The sequence below is a fragment of the Merops nubicus genome, unplaced genomic scaffold, assembly GCF_000691845.1.
Source record: "Merops nubicus isolate BGI_N331 unplaced genomic scaffold, ASM69184v1 scaffold17596, whole genome shotgun sequence".
Taxonomy (NCBI): Eukaryota; Metazoa; Chordata; class Aves; order Coraciiformes; family Meropidae; genus Merops; species Merops nubicus.
Window position 1 is genome coordinate 14,993 of NW_008613120.1, and position 23,254 is coordinate 38,246.

General features: G+C 38.5%; 1 protein-coding gene across 1 annotated transcript in view; it reads left to right on the forward strand.

The window, feature by feature from the left end:
- The first annotated feature begins 3,611 nt into the window (after positions 1-3,611).
- Positions 3,612-23,254, forward strand: part of CDC42SE2 (CDC42 small effector 2) — a 32,702-nt gene continuing 13,059 nt past the window's right edge. Inside the window, exon 1 of the mRNA XM_008941800.1 lies at positions 3,612-3,665. Within this exon, the coding sequence (XP_008940048.1) occupies positions 3,612-3,665 (54 nt within the window). The remainder of the gene's footprint in view (positions 3,666-23,254) is intronic.

Sequence of the window (23,254 nt, forward strand, 5' to 3'; positions counted from 1 at the left end):
CAACATATATAGAGGATTGATTCACCCTTATAAGGCACTTTTTCTAAAAAAAACAGCAGGCTGTTCTTAAGCTATATAATTAATATGTAGCTTTATTCTAACTGACCATTCACAGCATGCAGCATATTTCTGTTTGGATCCACTAAGATAAATGCTCTCTAGCCTGCTTTTTGCCAGTAAAAGTGAAGAGCTTGGAGGGGAGATCGGTGTCTTTTTTGGCCCTTCCACCTTTCCTACTCTATTTCCTCCAGGAAAGTTAATACTGCTTTAATTAGAAAAATTGCTGATACTGTTCAGAGAGTGTGCTCCACCCCCACTATCCATTAATGCCGTGCTTGCCCTTATTGCCTTTGTGATTGGTATTTAACAATAAGCAGCATTTCTGGGTTTTGCAATTTTGCTCTTGCAGATCAGATAACATGGAATAAACTTCAAAGCAATGAATATTACCCCATTGGTTTTCTCTTTAAATTTTAACCAATGTATCCTTTTTAATATCTTAATTTCTTCATACTATTTTAAATTTCTGTAAATGGGACAAAACTGTAGTCGTACATAAGGTGTAAAAACCTTAAAATGTGACCAAGTTGCTCAGCATGATAGTCGTGTATGTTATTTCCATGTAAACCATGCACTAAAAAAAGCTGAATTTGGAGTACAGAAAGTTTAAATGGGAAAAAAGCAAGTAGGTGTTTCACAATTTGTCACTCTGATTAACTTTCCAGTTCAGATAGAATCGGAACCTTGTCTTTTCAGCTTGAGCTGTGTGGTGTGCTGCCACCCTGAGCACCATAAACTGCACAAAGAGCAGTAACAAAGAGTGACGGAGCTCTTGTGGTGAACTGTTTTCTTAAGCCTCCGTTGTCCTCTTTACCTGGCAAGTCTGCACAGACGGACGCAGCCGGCCTTGCGAAGGCTGCCACGTGAAACGCTCCCTCCTGGGACAACATGGAGGGCGAGCTGTGAGGTGCTCCTGGCGGTGGCTGTGGGGCACAGCCCCAGCTGTGCGGGAATGCTTCCTCATGAGATTGCTCATGGGGTGATGCTACATCATACCTGACTACTGGCTGTAGGTCAGTATGGTCCCGCTTCCTTCCTTCCTTCCTTCCCTTTCCTTCCTTCAATAGTTTGAAAAAGAACAGCAGAATTTTCCCGTATCAGCCTGTGTTTTAGATCAGCAGCTTGCAGCGTAGGAAAGTCCTGGTGTGTTGCTGTTGACACTACAGTGCTGATACACCTTTTTTGCCTTCAGTTTAATGGCTTTTTCTTTTTATTTCAGTGTGGCAGATTTATACCTGCTCTTTATATTAATTTGGCCATTGTAAAAATCCTTTCTTTAGCAGAGTGGGCATGTCTAAAATTCTGGTGCTCTAACAAATACTCCTAAGCTTTTGTTTGCCATTGAGGAGGTGCAGTTACTGTCAGTTTTCTCCAGACTTCCAGATATATCCTCCCACCTCTGCTGTTTGTTTGGTTGATTTTTTTAATTAAAAGGCAACAGATTTAAATACTGGCTGGTACTGATTGCAGAACCATGAACTTAAAGGCAAACAGGGCACTGTACAGCCTATAGAAGACAATATACATTTTTAAGAATGAATGCATTACCAGAGATGATTTTCCATGATTTCTAGCTTGGCTTTGTCATTCAGCAGCTTTTCATTTCAAGGGGGAGATTGGTTTCAAAGAGAACTCTGTCTTGGAGGGCACAAGTCCTGTACACTGAGGTTGGCTGGTTGGAGGAAGTCTTCTGAACCCCTGAGTGTTTTGGAACCAGAAGAGCCTCCCAGGCTCCCATGAGGATGCACAAGCCCTCTGGTTTTGCTCCCATGGCTTCAGCTCGGCGCATAACACTGCCGGGAGCTGGAGCAGTGTCCCAGCTACCAATGAGCAAAAAAGGGCACAGTAGCAGAGGAATTTCCACGTGCGTCTTCTCTGCATGGATGTAACAGCAGGAAGAAAGCTAACCCTTTGTGAGAACATGAATTTGGTTGTTAAATGTGGACTTTGTCAGGAGGAAATTGTGAGGAAGCAATAATGCAAGTGTCAGAATTTCAGGAGCTCCAAATCAAGGTACTGGGTCTCTTGCACAGCAAGAGAAGCCCACTGCAATGTATCTGTTTATAGCTCTGACACATCACAATATATTAGACTGCAAAATGCTCTAATTTTGAGTGCTTGCTTTCTCATTTTCTCCTAATCGGGGCAGCTAGCACTGCGGGAGCATTGTCGGATTTTTGAACAACTTGTAGCCTATCTTCTCAGAAGTAAACCCACCAAGTTTTAAGGGCAGATGGGCTCTCCACAGTTACAGGACTAATACTGGCAATTGTTATGTGCTTAATAGGAGTTAACCATGTTTTAGTTAAAATTTTGTTACATATTGAATTGAGTTTAGAAAATAGTGGTATAGCATGCAAATTCTGAGACTGCAGAGAACAGTATAGTATTTTCTTATGAAGTTTTTCCGCATCTGTCCGGTTCCTGCTATTTAATGTTGCTGAAACTTTCAGTAATGAGAATAATCGAGAAAATTACATGAAGTGAAGTGAATACTCGTCTCACTTTCTCTGCAAGTGAAGTTTCTGATAAACAACCAGGGGAAAATCTCACAGGAATTTTTATTGCACATTTACTGAAAGAAAACAGATTGGAGATTAACCGATAAACATTATTTCAGCAAAGGAATGGTTGGAATCTGGAGCCTCTGTTGAGGAATTTTAGAGGTTTAAGGAAACAGTTTCAAATTGTACAAGTAATCTGCTTTGAAGCTAACTGTCTGTGAAGCAGGAGGAGTGAGTGGAATAAAAATACCTTTGAGTTGACCCAATCCAGCCATTATGCAAATTTTCCATACACAGAAATTTATTTATTTATTTGTTTCTTCAACATTTAGAAAAACACACCTTTGCTTGACACCTGTGCAACAGGGTTGTGGTTAAATACTATTTAAACCTCCCATTGTGAACGGACTGGGTAACTTTTCCATTGAGAGATGTGAAGTGTCAGTAGGCCCAGTTCCCTTAGACTGCGGAAGGCACGTAAGGGCAACTGTCACTTTCTAAATTAACATTTGAAAGTTACAAATAGATCAAACAGAGATAGCTGCAAAAAGATTGGACACCAGTTCTTGATATCACTTCATCTAACCAAAACTGGAATATGGATTTCTGTATGTACTCTTTTTGGTAGTTGCTGTGGAAATAAGCACATGGCTTGTTTGCTAATGTCTGTTCAGTCTGGTTCAAGATACTACCAAGAAATCATTGGTGTGGGTGACTGTCTAGGAGCATGAGATTCTGTATATTCTTTCTTTTTGATGTATTGTACTTGTATTTGCAGGTTCACATAACACTAAGGACCAAAGAAGCATACATAACGTTTCTGTGGTGCTGGGACCAACCTTCTGAAGGAAGACTCTAAAATAACCTTTTACCTTCAAGTTGTTTGTCCTGGGACTGACTTGCCTTTGGTGAAGAGTTCAAGAGAAAAGGTTTTTCACATTGAAGCCATTACAAATAAACCTATTTAAAGAACTTGCCACCTGGAGCAAGATTTACAGAGACTTGAGTCCTGCTTTTCTTCTGTGTTTCCACTTCAGACTGTACACAATGAGTGAGTTTTGGTTGTGCTTCAACTGCTGTATTGCAGAACAGCCTCAGCCTGTAAGTATGAATATTGGCACTGCTTTGTTTTTGTATAGTTAACTACATCATTCACATTTTCTGGCTTTCTTATGGCTGTTTAAATTAGTGCTCTTTAGCCAAGCTCAATGAGAATTAAGGTATTATTTAACATCCTGGCTTAATGATGACAAAAAAAGTCTTCTCTAGACTGTCGTCTAGTACTGTCACACGTATTTTCCTATCCTTAAGATCAGATCTATTCAAAGCCTTTCAAAAGAGCCTTTCTTTGAACTGAAGAGCAGGAGGAAGGAAGGTATGGGTGAGGAGGACTTAAACTATCATTCTAAAATAAATCATTTTTGGGTGGAGATATGTAAATGTCATGACTTCTCTGTGGCTTAAGGCCTGCCTTCAGGTGTAGCTGGACAATGGTAATGGAAGGAAATTATTCTATTAAAAATTTCAGAGTGAAATCCAGTTCTCCTCCAACTTAATTTAATTAATGATTTCTGCCTTAATTGCTTTCTTAGTTTTTAGGTGAAACCTTAGGGAAGTGAAGCAATGCAGTCGTGCTATAAATACTTTATTTTTTAAAAAAAGTAGAATTTGGAACATCTGTTGTGTGAAAAATTACATAACTAACAGTTAGATAAAAGAACATTTCAAAGCTTATGTAAGGAAGACAGAAAATACAGAAATATTCTTGAATTCCATATACTCTTAAGTAACTTCAGAGCGTGTTCCTGCGTCTGACGCTGTTGAGAGAAAGACTATCAGCATGAAGGTTGAACTAACCAGGAATATGCTTATCACTGTGAGAAAAACCATTGCATGGTGTGGCATCCAGATCAAGCTAAATGAATGTATAGAGAGGACCATCATCTTGTAAATACATGGAAAAGGGACCAGTTACTACTAAAGGATATTTGGGAATTACCGTGACCAAGAGACTCCCAGGGTGAACAGAGCAAACTCACATTAATATGCTCAGATGATAATATTTGGCTTTAAGGGAAGTCAGAGGATTAAAAAAAAACAAAATCTAATGTTAGGCATTGTCATTGCACAAAGCCTGAATGCCAGGTTGATCCTTGGATGGCAATACAAACATTGAAGTGTGGCTGTTAGTATTTTTAACAAATAAATGCAACTTCATCTCACTCTCGGTCAAACAGAGTAGTGGGAAATGAACTCTGAGACACCAACGTGGGAAGCTGCAATACCATGCAGTCCTTTAAAATGCTAGCTGCATCCGTATAGAGACAAAATTATTTGTGTAGTTTTTGCAACATACATGTCAATTAAAAATAAGGTATGGCTGTTAGAAATCTTTGAGGTAGCAAAGGGCATATTATCTTTATTTACGAGAATCTTGAAACTCATTTCCTACAAAATCTTGACTCAGGCTTTATAATACAGTTAAGTTATTGCCCAAGAAGTACACAATATGTTAATACATCGTATAGAGATCTGTGGGTCATGACTCACGGAAAGGGTGGAAAATGTACTTCAAAAGTGGAGAAAAGGGAAACAACCCATTCTGTATTGTGCTGTTGATCTGGTGATGTGCATTGGCTTAGAAAATTAAAATGACTCTTATGGTTCAGATACAAGTTGCTGAGCATTTACATAATTCCTGAAGTCTGTCTTTCAAATGCTGTAGGAGCCTTGCTTGTTAGGAAGTGCCAAATTGGTCCAGGACATACCTCAGAAAAAAAGAGTTGTGGGCCCTCCTTGGCATGCTTGACAGTACTTTGTTGTCTTTCCCCTACAGTTACTCAGCTCATTTTGCTGTTATGTCATTGTTCTGTTATGCATTGTTGCAGGAAGTGGAGTATTTAATCAGATATATCTATATCTAAGTACAGGAATGTTTTCCTCTCTGACAGGTAGCAATGCATGTACTGTCTGTGTGAGCAAACTGATCAACCACACAGGTGGTAAGGGAGCAGTTTTTCCCTGTCTCTCCATGTGTTATGTGACTGCATGTCTTGGAAACTTTGTGCTGAAAAAGGGGCTAATGGTGAGCCCCAAAATACTGGTACTTATTGCCCTACTGTATCAAAAGACCGGTGAAACATGCAAACTTGCATAAAAACTACTGGTCTGTCTCTTACTGTGCATTCTATCTGTCAGTTTGGTCCAGTCTCTCAGGAGAAATGCCTCATCTGCCTTCTTTCATTTTACCTCCTGCATCTCAGCTTCTTCATGGCCTAACAGTGTCCCAGCCATCGCTTTTTGTGTTCGGCCATTAACACATCCAGCATGCTTCTTCTGTGGGAGCACTAATGTGGTCTTGTAGCAATGCTAACAACCACCATCCCCTTAGAATAAAGTCCTTGAAAGCAGGAAGTTATTTAGTTTACTACTTGTTCTGATCAATGCTTAAAATGTTCCTTTTGTTTTTAAATTTATTTTCTCTGCAACATGATTTTTTTTCTCATTATCTTTGTCAGGTGCTGATATTTGAGACACCTTTAATGTGACAGAATAATGATACACACAACGATTGCCACATAACTTTTAAGCCTTTTCAGTGGAGGAAAAAAAAAAACTGAAACTTCTCATGGTTGCATGTTCCTGTGATATTTATAGCTTCCATTAAGCTAAGGAGTTTTCCTCCTCTTGAAATCCTGGATGCAGGAACTGTTTCTGTTGCTTTCTTCTGGCAGTATTATAGCATATTACATTAGGAATCTTCAGTATAGCATATCCATCCTTTTTAGATACAGTGCACTTAAAATGAAAAACATATATATGCACTGCATCCATTCAGTCAATTTTTTTCATAAAAGGCTATTATTCAGACTATACAGAAAGGCATTTTCTAGGTTATTTGCAATACTCTGTATACTCCTAGACTTGCATGCTGGTACTTTCCAGTGCATTTGCATAGTTTTGAACCATGTCTTTTTTAGCTAAAATTTGCAAACTTAACAACAGTGAGAACATACTAGTTACCTAATTTCACTGCCATCACTTCCCTAATAGCACACCCCAGAGCAGAACAGAAACAATGCTGCAGTTATTCATTCGTGCAGTTTAAGAGATTCCTCAATTAAAAGACAAAATTCAAGTATTACCGTCGTCTTTTATTGAAATGTATTGCAGCACAGCTTTTTGTTTTCTGTCAGTGCTAAATGGATGTAATGTGTTGTTGTGAAATAAAATACAGGTATTTTGGAAAGCAGTGTTCTATTCTCTGTCCTAATTTTATTTTGATTGCGAAGTATTTCACTTGGTGTTTCCAATTGTAGTATTTATAATAACATCATGGAAGGAACATGTTTGAATGTGAGTTTCTATGCTTCTCTGAAATAGGGTGATAAATAAAGAAATTGAGTATGCAAAGAAACAAAATTAAATAGTGATACAGTTGAAGGAAGCATGGCTTAGGCCTTGCTTCTTAATAGCCTGAGGTCTTTTCCACAGTAGAATGCAAACAAAAGCCGAGGGAAGGTGTTCTCTTACAAACTTCTGGTTTTCTCTTGTCAGATTTGGACTGATGATATATTTTATCACAATGAAGACTTCAGACAACTAGTTGCTTTAGTGTCTGTTTTTACAATACCAAGAAGGTGATATTAAACTCTTAATAACTATGTTCAGATTTTCTTGGTTGTTTAAATAGCCTGAATTCAATCTCTTATGATCTGATCCAAACCATTTTTTTTTATTATCTTGGAAGAGTAACATTTCTGTGATTGCACTGGGTTTCTTACACCTCCAACTGATAACCTTTATAGGTTCTGTAAGCTGGTCTTGCATTCCCAGTGACAAGATGAGTCTTTCTTCCTATGCTTCCTATATACTATCAACCAGTCCACTGCTACATTTCAGTAAGCTCTGCCAAATCCCAAATACCAGATGCATTGCTTAGTAACAGAAGTTTAGAGAGCCTTTTATCTTACAGGTTTTCAGAGAACATGTCTGTGATTTCTTTCTTAGCACAGCTTATCACCTATACCAGAAGGATATCTTCCCAGCTTTTTTACTTTTCCCATGTTCTGTCCATTTTTAACTTGCAAAGTTCATTTTTGGTCTGAGAAGCCTTTGGTCATGACTGGGTGCAATCCCACCTGGTTTGGTCCACCGCTCAGTATGGCTGAGCCATTCCATTTTCTTTGACCTTGCAGTTAACATTACTACTCTGCTATAAACTCTGCTCTTGGTCTGAGCTTCCCTCTCTAGTTAATTAGTTTCTGTTTTGTTGCTTGCGTCCTGTTCAGATGATTTCCATTTTGTATTTTGTTAAACTGGTCTTGTGATGTTGCTGCATGCTATGCCATATATGTTGAAAGTGATTTAGAAAGTGAAGCTTCCTTTGTGTCTTTTTTGATGTATGAAAGAGGATTGACAGATACACATTTAATGTGGAGGAGCCCATCTTCAAATGCAACCAAAAAAAAGCCCTACACATACTGCTGCAATTGTCAGTTGAACTGAATGCTACAGAAGACACAAATGATTTTGACTTTGGTTACTTAAGAAAATTAATTGCTGATGGATATTGTCAGCTGTGGCTTTTTTTCCTAGTGAGGGGTCATAGATAAAGCTAAGGGTATGTCTACCACTGCAGCTCTTAAAAACTTGAATATGATAAAGATAACAAAGATTTCGATAGGCATGACAAATGCGGGAAAAATCACCTTTGCTAGGCATGCACAGTAATTCAGGTGTTTGCTACTGAAGAAGTACTGGGCCAGGCTCCTGGTGTAGTATGGCAGTGCTGTGCTGTGCAGCCTCTGTTCCCAGATGAGTAGAACCCAGGCTTACTCATTAAATTTGATCAGCCTACTACATTCAGTAAGCCTGTGAAAGACTCAAATGTGAAAGGTGACAGCTCTAGAGAAGCCTTAGATCTCAGAATTGTCATGCTGAGTTACATATTGAGCTGCCAGTTCAGATGTTTCAAATTCCTTCATTTTCCTATTCAGGCTGTTGTAGAAGTAGCCCAAGGGAACACCTTATCAAAGGGGGCCAAGTTAAACAAGCAGCAAAATGCTTAGCTTCTGATTCTCAAATGTGATCTGTTTGTGCTGCTTTTAGAGCTGCTCCAGATCTTAATTTAACTTTTAAAGCAGCCATCCCATGTCTTGAAATATTGGTTGTCACGTTCAAGTATTAAAATGTTCATAAAGAAAACAAAAAAGGCAATATTTTGTGTTTATGCATAAATACCTGAATGAAAATTAACTTAATATTTTGTGATCCTTTATTACGGCTGTGAAATTTTTAGGAGCTCTTATTTATTGGTATTGATGCTATTTATTTAGTACAATACTAGTTTATGGGATGGAAAATAGATTTTATGGGGGTGGAAACAAGAATTACGCCAGCTTTCTGTCAATGAGAATGTGTCTTGCCATTGTCAACATATTTGAAGAAGGACATAATATGCTTTTAATAGCTACAGGCTCTACAGAGCTTAGGCTTTCTGCTTAAACATGGGAAGTAGATTGTAGTCTTTGTTGATCTAGACAAAAGTATTAGAGCCCTTGAATTGCTAGTTTCTTTTAAATCTCCAAATTTTTCAGTGAGAAGACATCTTCAAGAGCAAAACCCAGTATGAGACACTGACTAAGTAAACTGCTGCAAGAAATATTTGATATTGTGTCATCAAAGTCGATGGATTTGCAGCCACCCTTGGAGACTCTGCTGAAGCATTTCTGAAATCAGCAAACCAAATACAATTTTTGTATTTACTTTTTTCTTAATGGAAGTTGAAGCTACAAAAATATAGTTTTTTGTGTGCCTTGATATTACTCTTTGGCAGTTCAGCTGTTTTTCCCCTGTACTCCTTTTCCTATTGGAGCAGGGACAATGGGCAAGCATCTAGATGTAGGGGCAGTTCTACTTGCCAAGCGCTAGAGGCAGAGGTAACTGGAGCTAGTCTGAGAGCTGTGCACTTTTGCTGGCTGTACATCAGTGACAGTCTTAGCGATTAGAGAAGTCGGGCATTGCCCTGAAGCTAAGTATTCAGCCTTTTACCTTTAACTGGTTTTGATATGAAAGGGAGTATTGAGAGTAGAAGCTCCCTCTGCTGCTGTCGTCCTGTATTTTTATAACTTTTCTGTAATGGATTAGATATTCTAGTGGAGAATAACACTTAAGACCAATATGCAACTCACAAAATATGAATTTTTAAATGGCTATATTAAAGCTTTGCACGCCCTTACATCTTTAATTCTCAACATTAACATTTTACAATGGTTAAAGTTTTCTTTTTTCAAACCATTCTTTAAATCTTTGGTTCTAGAGTCCCTGTCATGACTCTTATGACATGACACACGCATGATATCAAAGTTCCCATTTAATTATAATATAGCCAGTCTTCATGTATTCTCAGAGATTCTGAAATTATAAAACACCCATTGAACCATAGACTTTAATATGTAATCACTTGCAATGACTTTATCACTTTCATCTTCAGAATGGCTTAGCTGATGACTCTGAAATGCCCATTTGTGTAAATCTGGCTTAATATCCTGATGTGGAGGGAGAGAAATGGAGGGGTGGAGGCTGGGCACTAAAGCTGAAACTGGGAACCACACTCTGATGCAGACTGAGGGAAGTAATGCCTCCTTGAACCCATCGGTTTTGGGTTTGGTTTTAAAATAATTTTAGAGGGTTTTTTAGCTGCTTGGGTGGACCCTCAGGAGAGCTGCAGTTTAGTCTAGCTGAGGAAAAATACCATCTCCCCTTTGTGTTTTCTCCCTCAAATAAGTGTGTGACAGTGATTTGTTGACACGTCATGCTCTGAGAGTGACCTGACGTCAGAAAGAGAGCCTGGCATGGGATTTTTAAAAACACTTTTAAGCTACATTATCTCTCATCTAGCAGTTGTAAATTTAGCTCATTCAGTCTCAGAAAACAGTGTGGGTTTATAGTATGCTGTCTTCAGAAGGCACAGGGGCTTCATGGTTGTTTGTTTCTCTTTCTTGTGGTATGACTGTTTTTCAGTGTGAACTACCCTTTGCCTTCTGCTTGATGGTTTATCATAAAGGACTATCTAGCTCATAGTTTGTGTGTTTTCGTACCGGGATGCTCTCAGACCAGAATATTTTAGTTTTACTTAATCTTTGGCAGCCCATGTTACAGTTTAGGTGTTTCTAAGTTGCACAAGATAGTTTCAAGATGGGGTGTGCCTGCCTTATCTCTGGAGATTGAGAAATAAATTTGGACTGAATTGTGATTTGTTTTCTAAGTTTATCCAGATGAACACTTCTTGCTGGTGTAGTGTGGCACTTCATGCTCTGCTGCTGTGGTGTTGGCCAGCTGGAGCTCTCCACTTTTGGAGCCTCTGCACCAATGAGGTACAGAGCTCACCTCATCACTGTGAACAGTGGGAAACCCTGCTGCTTATCAGAGGTTGCTGTCGCACTCATATCTCCTCTCTCTGTGGGATGTGGTGCAGTACAAAGGTTTCTAGTTTCACTTTGTTAAAAAAAACTTTAAATTCTTCTACTTACTTAAGAACCACGAATTTTTCTGATGGGTAGTACTGTGGTGACTGCTGAGTGCAGGTGAACTCTCTAGAAATTTGTGGCAGTCTCTTATTCTGGCCTTGGACTGCTTTAAGCACATATTCAAGTTGTTCCTCCACTGAAACCCCAAAGTTATGCCACCGATTTTGATTTCAATTTTCTTGCAGCTCATGCCTGAGTGATTTGAGAGGTCATCATTGCTGTCCTTGTTTTGCAGGTGCAAGATGTCAGGCAGGTTACTCAGGAAGCTGTATGATAGTCTATTGGTGGCTTAAGAGCCTCTGACCTTAAATGAGGAAAGAACAGAAAGGTTGCTTGGGACCCATAAGATGATGTGATGGGTAGAGAAAAATAAATTTGATTTGAAGAAAATGAAGGAAAAGTCTTCTACAGGTTTGATGAATAGATGCTAATTGGGGATTACACCACAATGATGGAATTTTAGAAGTGAAGTCACATCAGGGTTTTCAAAAAGGCAGTTGCATATAAAATGGAGTTATTAATCTTTACCTCATGTATATTTGAATGAAACTTGCCTTTTGGGGTGCTTTATCAGTTTTGTGAACTGAAAAACTAATGCTGTCAGGAATTATTAAAGAAAGCACACTTGTCTGTGTTCATTTGGGAACAAAAGTTGTATGTCAAAGGAGTGTGTTATTTATGAAAGGAAATTATTCTCATGAGTCATCAAGTTCCTTTAAACTTAGGGGGCTTCCAAGACAAATCCACTCCAGGTAGATTTCTTGAAAGACGTGTAAAATTAATGTAGGACAAGGTGTTGTTTAACTCTGGAACAAGTATTACTTTAAATACTGCTTGCTTTACTCCAGTTACTTAAAAAGGAAAAAAGTAATTCCTAGGCTCTGTGATGATGGTTAAATAGTAGATCGCTGTTAAAATGGAGCAATAAATCTTGCTAAGCACATATTCTGAACAAATCTGTTAGGATACAGGAATGCACACACATATACGTGTGCGTGTGTGTATGTAACGTACTGGATTGCTTGTGTTTGTGGTAGCAGCTGGGTTTTGCTGAACCTGTAAAGAGAAGAAATGCCAGCACAAGAATATGCGTGCAGTTCTACAGAATAAAGCAAAAGAGCCTACAGGGCCTTTTATTCTACATGGAAAAGTATCAAATGCATACTTTCTTTTAACATTAGAATTTAAGCTTTGAAAATGAAATTTATAATGGAAAGAAAGGAAGATTTGGGGTGGAAAGAAAGCTTCAATTCATGTACTTCAGAGTGTAAAGAAACAATTTACATGTGGGAGAGAACAACTGGGACTACTTAATTATTGCTTTTTTAAAACTATTTTAAAACCTGTCAAAGATTTCTAAGCCCATTTTGCTATATGGATATTACCTTTTCGTAAGCTAATCATAAAGACAGTGCAAAGCTGTAAAAACTTGTGCAGCCAATGCTGGACTGCCACCAGTAGTGAGTATGAGGAAGAAGAGGCGATTAAAGTGGCTGTGGTGGAAACACTGTGGATTAAACTCACTGCTGGAAGACTAGAAAGGATGTAATCAAGGACTTCGTATAGCCCTACCCCTAAAGAAATAAAACTTGTGTTCATATCTCGTGTCAGTGAGATTCAGCTACTCTTTTTAATTCAGGAATAAAATGCCAACATTTCCATTACGAAAGCAAAGTAATGTTCCCACCCAGAAGGTAATCAAGAGAAAATTTACACATTTTAATACATATACACCTATATTATAATCTTACAAGAAACTGACTGATGTATGATGATAGATATGTGTTAGCTGATTCAGTGGTTAAAGAACTGAAGGTTGTTGGGTCTTCTGCAGGATGCAACATTTAGTGTTTGTCTACATAGCAAAGGCAGACAAACTGTACATTCTTGGTTTCACTGATTCATGAAGTATGTTTTGGACGGTGGTTGGATTTTGATGGTTTGGGTTTGGGTTTTTTGTGTTTGTGTGTGTTAGGGAACAATCTACTGGATTACAGCAAAAACTAACTGCCAGAGTATTTTTGTGAGTACTTGCCTGAGATCCTGCTAGCTGGGCTGAGATCCTTTGAGGAAAGGTACTACCAAATAAGAAACACAAAACTCATGGATGTTTAGTACTAGGATTTTATGGGGCATATGTATAACCCCGTGGTTTGGGTTGGGTTTTTTGGTTTATTTTTTTGTTTGTTTGGTTTTTTGGTGGTTTGTGTTTGTCTGTTTGTTTTTGTTATTGTTGTTTTGTCTTTTTTAAAGGGAGCACAGTTTAAGTGCTAAGAAAAAAACTTTATTCTAGCTAGGTTTTAGAATATATTATGTTAATTATACATGTATGTATTTTTAGACTCAGCTACTTACTTCATGTTTATTGTATACAGCTTTTCCAAATCTAAAGAGATTACAATACAAGAGTTTCTGAAGTGCACAATACTCTTGTGCAGTAATTGCTTTGTAATATCTGCCATAATATTTTACAAGCATGAGAGCATTTTGGTCATCCTTTGAAGACAGTAAAATTAGTCTCCCTGTATGCTATAGGTAGTATTCATCTTGTCACCACTATCTTTGTCTCTTCCTGACTCTTGTCTTTTGCTTACTCTGAACTTGATTGACACTGGTGCAAATACATTTTTCTGTCTAGTCAGAGTGAACAGAAGAGCTTAAATTAGTCTGACCCATACCTACCTTATAGAACTGAAGGTAGTGATCAGAGACTTTACAGTACGTTAAATTACATTATATGTACTTTAATGTTCTGGAATTTGTCAGCCTGCATTATTACCCAGTGAAAAGTAAAGAAAAATGGTAACGGGAATGAGAGGATTTAATTTAGTTTTCATATCCTTATATTTTTTTATCTAAAACTACAGACAAAACTTTCCCTTTCAAGCATGCTCTGAAATACAACTTGAAAACATGTTGTATAAAACAGTTGTTGGTTGGTCAATAAAAATGTACATCAAGTGATCAACTCTTACAAGGAATTACTTTTGAAAAATAAGTAAAATTTCCAGTTGCCAGGTAAAGAAGCTTACTCTGTGTTCAGAGAGACAATCTGAATCTCTTTCCCACACTGGTGCAGTACATTTACTGCAAGTAATCCTTTTGCTTCAGCTCACTGGAATTTAGTAAATAATTTGGTCGTGCCCAAGAAGGAATAGAATTCAACTTGGCCCCTTAGCAGCGTTGACTCTGCAGGCATTGCAGGAGTGGTTATCACTGACTATTTTTTGTGACATAGCAGACAGTTATGATTGCAATGTGTAAGACAAGAAATGCTATAGGATGCACTGTGGTGTTCCTGTTTTCCAGATAAACAGCCACTACTAAGTTTTCATTTGTTTTATGCAAGTTTACTGGTTTTAATTTCTTAAACAAAAAGACTGTAGCTATACAATTTCAGAACACAGGAGAGTGGTCTGAAAATGAAGTCTGCAGGGAAACAATTGGGAAGGGCAGAAAAGTTGGGGTTTCTCAATTTTTTTCCTTAGTGCTCCCAAAGAGGGACTGCGGAGTGCCTTGATAATGGTTTGTGCTTCCTGACTTTTTTTAGCTTTGTAGTTGGAAAACAAAATTACTTTATACTGTTATTAGTGGAGAAATTTGTTTGCTTTTGAGTTTTAAAAGAGTACAAGATTCATAAAGTGCGCTTAAAATGTATTTTCACTTTCACTAAATTAAAATTAACACTTTAAAGCTTAAGAAATTGTGTCTAGAATGATGTAATAGAACTAAGGTCAATTCTGAAGCTGTGATGTTCGGTTTTTCATAGAAGCAGCTGGAGCATAAATCAAATGTACCTTGTTTTTATGAAGACAAGTTTTTTAAGCTTCTGAAGAGCTATAGCAATTCCGTGGTGTTTTTTTGGTTTGGTTTGGTTTGTTGTTTTTTTTTTTTTTTTTTTAGGAGGGGCTTTAACATAGTTGCTACAGATGGTTTAGGAGAAAGAAAGGTGAGGGAATAGCCAGAAGCTTAAAGTGGCAGGGTTTCTTATTAGTACTCTATTGTCTTCCAGCTATGCAGGCTTTGAGATCCTTTCCTGAGGTAACTTGTAAATCAGTTGTTCTTTCCAGTAAGTAAAATGCCTGCCTGGATGGCTGTCAAATGACAAAGTTGACAGATACCTTTAGGGGCCCAGGACAGAGGCTGAAGGACAGAGGCTGTAATATAGAGGAGCAGGGAGCATAGGCAGGAATGGCTCCTGAGAAGTGAGCAGGTGGTGGGCTGCGAATGCCAGTCACCTGGAAGAGTGGAATTTCACCGTCTGTCAGTGATTGTGCCTGTGTTCATTCCAGCAGTCAGTGAAGAAAGGGATGTGGAGCAAACACCAGAGAGACAGCAGGATCAACCACAGCCTTCCGATTTTCAAAAATATTTCTGATGTTCTATATTGAGACATCTGAAGTGAGAGGTTAAAGAGCCTCTGAGAAGTTCTCTGTAGGGTTATATGGAGTGATGACTGATGTGTTACCAATTCCATGATAGACAACTCATATGCTGTCTATAAAAAGTGAGACCTTTCATGATGATGCATCTGTTCTTGTCCTGAACTATTCTGATGTAGTATGCAGGTCTCCTTAGCGTAAAACTGTGAAGCTATTGAGAAGCACCTAAGTGCCAGTGTCATTCAGGACAGCAATTGTAGGCAGTTACTCTAATGCCTGTGTCCATGGGTCTTCACAGAATTTCAGGGAAACTCAATGAAATGATGAAATGAGGTTGAGGCATAAAAACTGTGCAGGAAATCTGAGAAGAAAATGAACTTCTTGCAAATTCTATGCCTCGATCATGGAAGCCTGATTCTTTGTGGTACAGCCTGAGGACACTGTGGCATAGGGAACTCTTAAAATAATCTGATATGATCAGAATTTGGTGGTAGTTATTCTGGTGAGACAGCTGTTCAAAGCCAAATTGTTTTATTGGCGTAGCTGCCAGAGTCCACTGAAGACTTGTGTGTTAGTCAAGGGCTCTTGACACTTAGGCTATATAGTGATAATGGTAGTGGTTTAGCTTAGTTGTTTTTTTTCTTTAATTCAGGAACAACAGATATTTTCCTACCAAAAATGACTATTCAATTCTATGTTCATATCTCTAGTTGTTGGGAAGATGGAGATATGTACCTGTCTTCTTAGGTATGATGCTGTTCCATTTGCTGAAGAGTAAAAGGAAAACTATTTAAATAATCTACACTTAGTGTTAAGCACTCAGTTTAGAAATTCCCAGCCTGTAGCTCTTTAGAAAACCTGGTTTTGTTCTGTAAGTTTATGGGTTTTTCTCCTCTTTCTGACTTTTTTTTTATTTTAATTGCCAGTGTCTATAACTGTAGCCCACAGTGTCTATAACTGTAGCCAACAGCTGATGTTGCCTATATCTTGGTTTTGGTAGAAGCTGACTTCACTTGTAAAACTGGGAAGCAGTTGCCCCAAACTTGCCAATCATGCAAGAACCTGGAGGAGTCTGAGAGACCTCCATGGTACTCAGTGTTGCAATGCCAAAGCTTCCCCTGTTTTGCTGACTGTTAAAGAACAACACTTTCCTATTCTTCCTATCTTAGGAAGCCTTTACGTAAGGGCTTATTCTGGCATGACCAGTAGATCTGACACAGTAGGAAAGCCACTATATTTCCTGGATTTCTACAAGCAATCCAACTTCAGAATTGCCAGTACTAGGCTGAAGGAAGGGTATCAGAAAGTATGCAAGTAGGAGACACAGTAATACAATAATAGAAATTCTGCTCTTGCAGTAATAAATGTATTATGGATCATTTAGTCCAAAAGTCCTGCAAGACAAGGAGGGCTAGGCCTGACACAGAAATGGATTACTAAGTAGAAAGATTTTTCTGAACATTATGAGCAGCCAACACTGCCTCTAAAAATGGTCGTGTGATGCCTTGTTGATACTACCCTGTGAGTCTGGCAGTAAACTCTGGATAATGGATGTACCCAAGACTTTGTCCTCAACAAAATCCTGTCTTCTTAGTGCAGCTAGGAAAAGGGTAAGGAGCTATTGGTACTGCTCCTGAATACTTCATCAAAGTCATAATTAGAAGAGCAGAATTTGGCAAGTAAATTAGGAATACGGGGCACTTTCTGACTTGATGAAATTTAAATAGTTTATGGTAGTTTATACTCGAGACCTGTGGAATTGTGGCACACCTCAGCTAGACTATGCAAAAGTGCCTGTACATGCTTGGAACTCGCCTTTTCCTTTCAATAGGAGGTTGGACAGGGCAGGTGGATTCCTTTGTTTTGCCAGGGAAATCAGAACACTCATTGAAAGCACTTTCTTTTTCTTATTCATTGTTGAACTGAAATAGGTAGGACTACAGTGCTTCACTAGAAATTTTCCCTCTCAATGGCATTTTTTTTTATTGTCTCTTTCGAGCCTACTGATTTGCAGTACATACCATGTTGCACTTCCTTTACCCCATGCTTCTGTTGGGACTAGTTAATTAGCTCCTGAACAACTTCCCTTGCATCTTTTGAGGATATTTGCCAAGTTTGCTGATAGGCTTTTGTGTTGCTTCTCTGTCAGATGCTATTCTGAATATGTCAAAAGCTGCAGAGAAGGCTATTTTTAAGTCTGAGTGAAGCTGTTGATTTAAACGATTCTTAAGAATTGCTGGTAGAATACTCTTCCAGAGATTCTTCTGGCCATGCTACACCTGGGGTCAGCATCTAAGCATCCCTAAAATATCTAAGCATCCACGGCTAAATTGTCTTGGATGCTTGTTGTATTCTCTTTTTTTGTGTGTATAAAGCCATCATTTCTATGTCCACTAATGAGATCGCTTTTTAAATGCACAACTACTTTTCCTAGTGTAGGAAGGACATAGGAGGCTGTTCCTGCTTCCCTTGTGTAGGTTATAACTCGTTTTTGCTTTGATATTTCAAGAGCAAGCAAAAATGGACTGCACTGTAATGTATTTTGGAATGCATTTGTTCCACTGACTTACCTAAAATGAACTGGATGAACAGATTTCCAATGTTGACAGTCTAATCTGGGAGCTTTGCATAAGTCCTTACAGGAGCAAGAAGTGTGGTGGCCACTGAAGCCAATTTGTGATTTTGTTTAAGAATGCTTCTGCCTCCTGCAAAACAGGGTACCTGAGGCTGTGTGACAAGCACTCATATGCTGGTGAGGTAACTGGTCAGGATGGCTTTGGAGGAGCAAGAAGAACCCAGAGATATCAGTGTTGAGTTCACACAGGTGACAAATACTGTAGCAAGGAAATGCCAGTGGGAAGATTGCCAGGGAGGTCAGCAGTCAAGAGTGTGTGTCATGGACCTGACATACACAAAACTGTAATGAAATTACTTCCCTTAAAAAGGATTAATGTAAAAAAAAAAAAAAAAAAGTGTTCAGAGCAAGTTCATTTTGATAAAACTTCTTTGAGTAGTAGTACAGTACACCACTAGAAAACCAGGTGAATATGTAGGTATTTTATCACATATGTATAGAAACAAAAAAGAAGCTGCTGCTATTTGGGCAAATTATTATCAAGCTTTTAAGGTGACATTCACAGGGGTATTTAAAAGCTGATAAATTCACTGTGTCTTTGTTGATGTTTGAAGATATTAAATACTGTGGCTTTGTTTTTGGCTGAGGATCAAATACTGGAGCTTCCAACCATGAAACCTACTGCTAAAAAATATCAGTGCCATAATTCTTCTACCAGTAAGAGAATTACTATGAGTTTTGTGCAGAGTTTTTCTGAAAATATCATGTGTGCCCTGATTTGTTGTCAGTCAAAGGTGAAGCACAGTGTGCAGTAACAAACTGCTGCTTGTGGGCACATATGACAATGCATGTAGAGCTATTCTTTTCAGAGCAGGAAATGTTTTAACTAGCAGGCCCGGAGAAAGTGTTAGACTTTTTAAGGGATTGGTTTTGTTTGGTGACTGTGGCTGAGGATTCTGTATCTGGCAGTGACTATTTATTATCTATTTATTTACATTAGTGATTATTTACCATTTATTAGAGGGTAATACTTCTGTTTATTTTTTGTTCTTGTACTTTTCTGTAATGGTGTTTGGTATATGCATATCACTCTGATTTAGAAAATTATACAGTGTACATACAAGTACAGAAGGCTTGGATGTAGCGCACCTGATGGAGCACGTGTGCTTCCATATAGATGTGAAGTTGGGCAGGTGCCTATATATAATGAACCTGTGTATAATAGATAGCTAGCTCTAGCAAGTCTTATTACAGGATTTGACAGCATGAAATATAATTTCTTAACAAAAGAACTTCAATACACAGTGTACTTAAGGACACTCAAAACTTTTGTTTGTGTTGTAACTGAGGGGGGTGAGAATGCAACACTCATTTGGCTGGCAGGACGGTCTACATGTTGTGACATATGTCCTCTAGAGAACCATTGCTCTCACCGTGCCAGATGACCTTTCAAGTATATCCTGCATTCGTGTTGGGAGAGGTCAGTGAACGAAAGGAAAGAGAGCTCAAGATTATGCAGTCCACAGTGTGTTGTTATCAGGACTTCGCAATTTGCTTTTTTAAAAAGCTATTAGAAATTTCCAGAACATTTGTGTGGTGGTGTAACTTTACATCATGTGTTTAATCAGTATCTTTTAACTCTCTGATTTTGATCACTGGGGAGAATATAATGCATCTGTGTTACAGCAAAGTCAATTCCAGCCTGCTCTGCCTTATTCCTTCTCATCACCAGCTGAAGTTAGATTCTTAGAAAATAATCTAGGTGACAAGAGACCTCTAGATGCCATCTAGTGCAATACACCTTTGCAAAATAGAACCAGCTAGGCTGGCTTTTGCAGGGCCATGTCCGGTTGTGTTCTGAACATCTCCAAGGATGGACATTCAGATTCATTTGTTTCTTGGTCCAGTGTTTCATGACCTACGTAGGTGTGTGTTTGTCTTTTTTTTTCTTTTTTTTTTTTAATCAGTATTTTCTGTGTCGCAGCTTCAGGTTGTGGTTTCTCATACTGTCACTGTATGGCACGTCCCAAGCCTGCCTGTCTTCTGTATCCTTCTGTTAGGTTATGGAAGACCATAAGCAGACGTCACTTCTTTTCTTAAGGGTGAACAAATCCGCTCTTTCAGTCTCTCCTTTATATCATGTACAGCAGAGTTTTGTCCCTGTCCTGTGTCACAGATCTGAATTCACTCCAAAAGGTGCAGTGATAAACTTTGTTTCCAGCTGCACAGGCTTGTAATAAGCATGTGTTGCGCGCAACAGTTAACGTGTTGGAAGTACGCAGCCTGGCACCTGTAAGAAAAGACTCTTTGTTAAATGCAGGTTATGATTTTTGGTGAGATACCACAAGCTAGTATAACAAACTGGTTCGTTTCATCATGCCTTGCTGTCCTTAGCATTGATGAATTACCTGTTCCTCTACCATCAGACCACATAGTCTGTCTAAAGATACAAATAAGCATGGCTGCTTAGTAGAAAACCAGTATTATCTTAGTTGCCAGTTTGGTTTTTTTTTTAAATTATGTTAAAGAGGCATTAATCACCAAAAGTAATGAAAATAACATTACGGGAAAAAGAAGTTAGTTCATAGTACAATGTGACAGCCAAGTCACAAGTTGTAAATGTCATCTTGAAATTGTGCTCATGTGTATTTTGAAAAGGATAATACTAGCTAGACCAAGGAATGGGTTCTCATTTACTGTGTGACTGAAAATTGGTTTAAGCATCTGGACGGGAACAAGTTCCATTTAATCTGTGCACTAAACACATTTCTTAAAAGACCTTTTGTCTTTCAGAGTCATTTGACCTCATCTGGCAAATTTTCCTGTTTGTTTTGAAAACATAGTCTACAATTGCCAGTTCTGTCATGTGATGACTAATACCATCATAATAGAATGGAATATTTTGTAAACAGATCAAAAAGCCTACACTTCAAAAGATTCAAAAAGGTGCTGAATGTGCTTAAAAGCTAATTTAAGTGCACATTTGATAATCAATTTATTAGATGCTAATTATAACAGTGTACGTTATTTACAAATGTACATCTTCTCAATCCTCTGTATCAATTTCCTAACTCTCCTTTATCTAGAGAAGTCAGGTAGCATCCTCAATATTTGGAAAACTTGATGAAGGATGACCTGTTTTGCTTAAGAACTGACATGAAAACCCCTGCTGGTTTCCTCCTACTTCTGTTTTGATGAAGCTATAGTTTGTAAAATGTATAAGCAACCAAGACTCTTTTAAGCAATCTGCTCAAAACTGCCCAGGTAAGGGACAGAGAAAAATGTGTTAGTGGCAGCTTTGGTGTTTTGCAGCTGATTATCACAATGCTGGGCTTAGAGATCACATGTTACTGCTTTAGAATATATCTATCACTGAAATATGGTGGTTTAGGAGTGGGCAGCGTTTTAGTTGATCTTGCATATTGTCATAGTTGTGCTTCTGTGTGTTTCTTCTGTATGGTAGGCCTCTTGACATAAGGCTTTTGAAACTTACAGGTCTAGTTCTTCATCCTTGCTTCTTCAGAGGGTCAGTATGTGGTCTTCTCCAGTTCAATATAGTTAGTGTCACTTCATGGTACTAAAAGTAAATTAGATGTTAAAACTTTAAACATAGAGTAATGCCTGGCTGAAAATTTAACATTACAGTGGATGGTGTCTCTTTAACTTCGTCAACTTTCAATAGTATTTACAGATTGTATAAATGTTGGAATTGGCAGTGTAAGCTCATGGGTTTAAAAAGCTGGAAAAAAATTGAGAATATGGCAATATTCAGAGAAATGTTTACAAGGTGTGCAGCCTTTTTTTCTTCAAAAATATCATAGTGGCTATATGATGATCCTATACATCCAGCCATTGGTTTTGCAGTACTAATTTGCCTATGTCATGATCCAGTTGCTGGAGATGGGAGCATATTGGCATTCCAGCTCTATACAACTATATACTTTTGATTGTTTTAAACATGACCCTCTAGTTTCCTAATTAGAGAAGAAAGCATGGAGAAATACAGCTTAAACACACAATGTGTGAAAGCAAATACAAGACATACCCTTGTCCCTGCAGCCTCTTTATGCACAGTTTGATGAAAGGCACTCTTTAGGACCTTCTCAGGTAATTGTGATGGGTTGATATTGGGAACCCAAACATGTCACTCAGACAACAGCATGTCCTGAGAGACAAACCGCCATCCTGTGCACATCAGACTATTTTGGGAGCAGAACAGCATGTAAGTGGGAGGAGAGAAAGCCACCTCTACAGGGTGATCTGATCGTTCCTATTCTGAGCAAGTGCCTCATCTCTTCCTCTGTTAGTGTGTAGAGGATCAGCTGGGTCAACTTCTTTGCTGCTGGTGTTCTTTTCAGAGCAGGCACAAAAATAGGTGACATCAAAGAAGGAAAACAAAGTGACGTTTTTGGTCTTTCTGTTTCTCCTGTAACCACCCCAGTCCCTCATCTCAAAATGGCTGACTAGCTTGTCACTGATGAAATAGTTTCCTTAGATTTCTACCTGGTTTTTATCTTGGGCCTGCACTACTTTTTGCATACAAATCTAGCAAACAGCTCTTTCAACAGGGAGATGTGTCATTGAAAAGTTTAAAGCTAGCAGATTTTTTTATGTCTTGAACCAGGATTCAGAGAGGAATTAAATGTTCTTTAGTTATGTTCTTACTGAGAGAGATAAGCCTGGTTTATGGCAGCATTCATTTAAGAGAAAGGAAAAGCTATTTTTTGTTTTGGCTAGGTGACTGAGCCTGCAAGCCAGCAGTAAGCATTGCTGACTGGGTGAAGGCAATCCTAGCAGGTGAGTGGGACCCACTGAAGCCTCAAATGCTGCTGCAACAGCCCACTCTAATGTGCAATACTATGAGTACCTTGGTTTACACAATCTGCACTCCTTTCAAATATTTTTTTTTTAAAACCAGTCTGAAATGAGAGAAGCGACTGATATAAGACTAGAAAATGAATCTCCGAAAGTCAGTGCTTTTACTCCAGATGAGATGAAGTGCCAGAGTATGGTGATTTGGTTTGTTTTTCCCTGATGATCTATCAAGGCTGTTTTGAAGTTAAAATACAAAAGATGTTTCTGATAGAATCATAGAATGTTTTGTGTTGAAAGGGACCTTAAAGATCATCTAGTTCCAAGCCTTCTGCCTTTGGCAGGGACACCTTCCACTAGACCGGGCTGCTCAAAGCCCCATCGAACCTA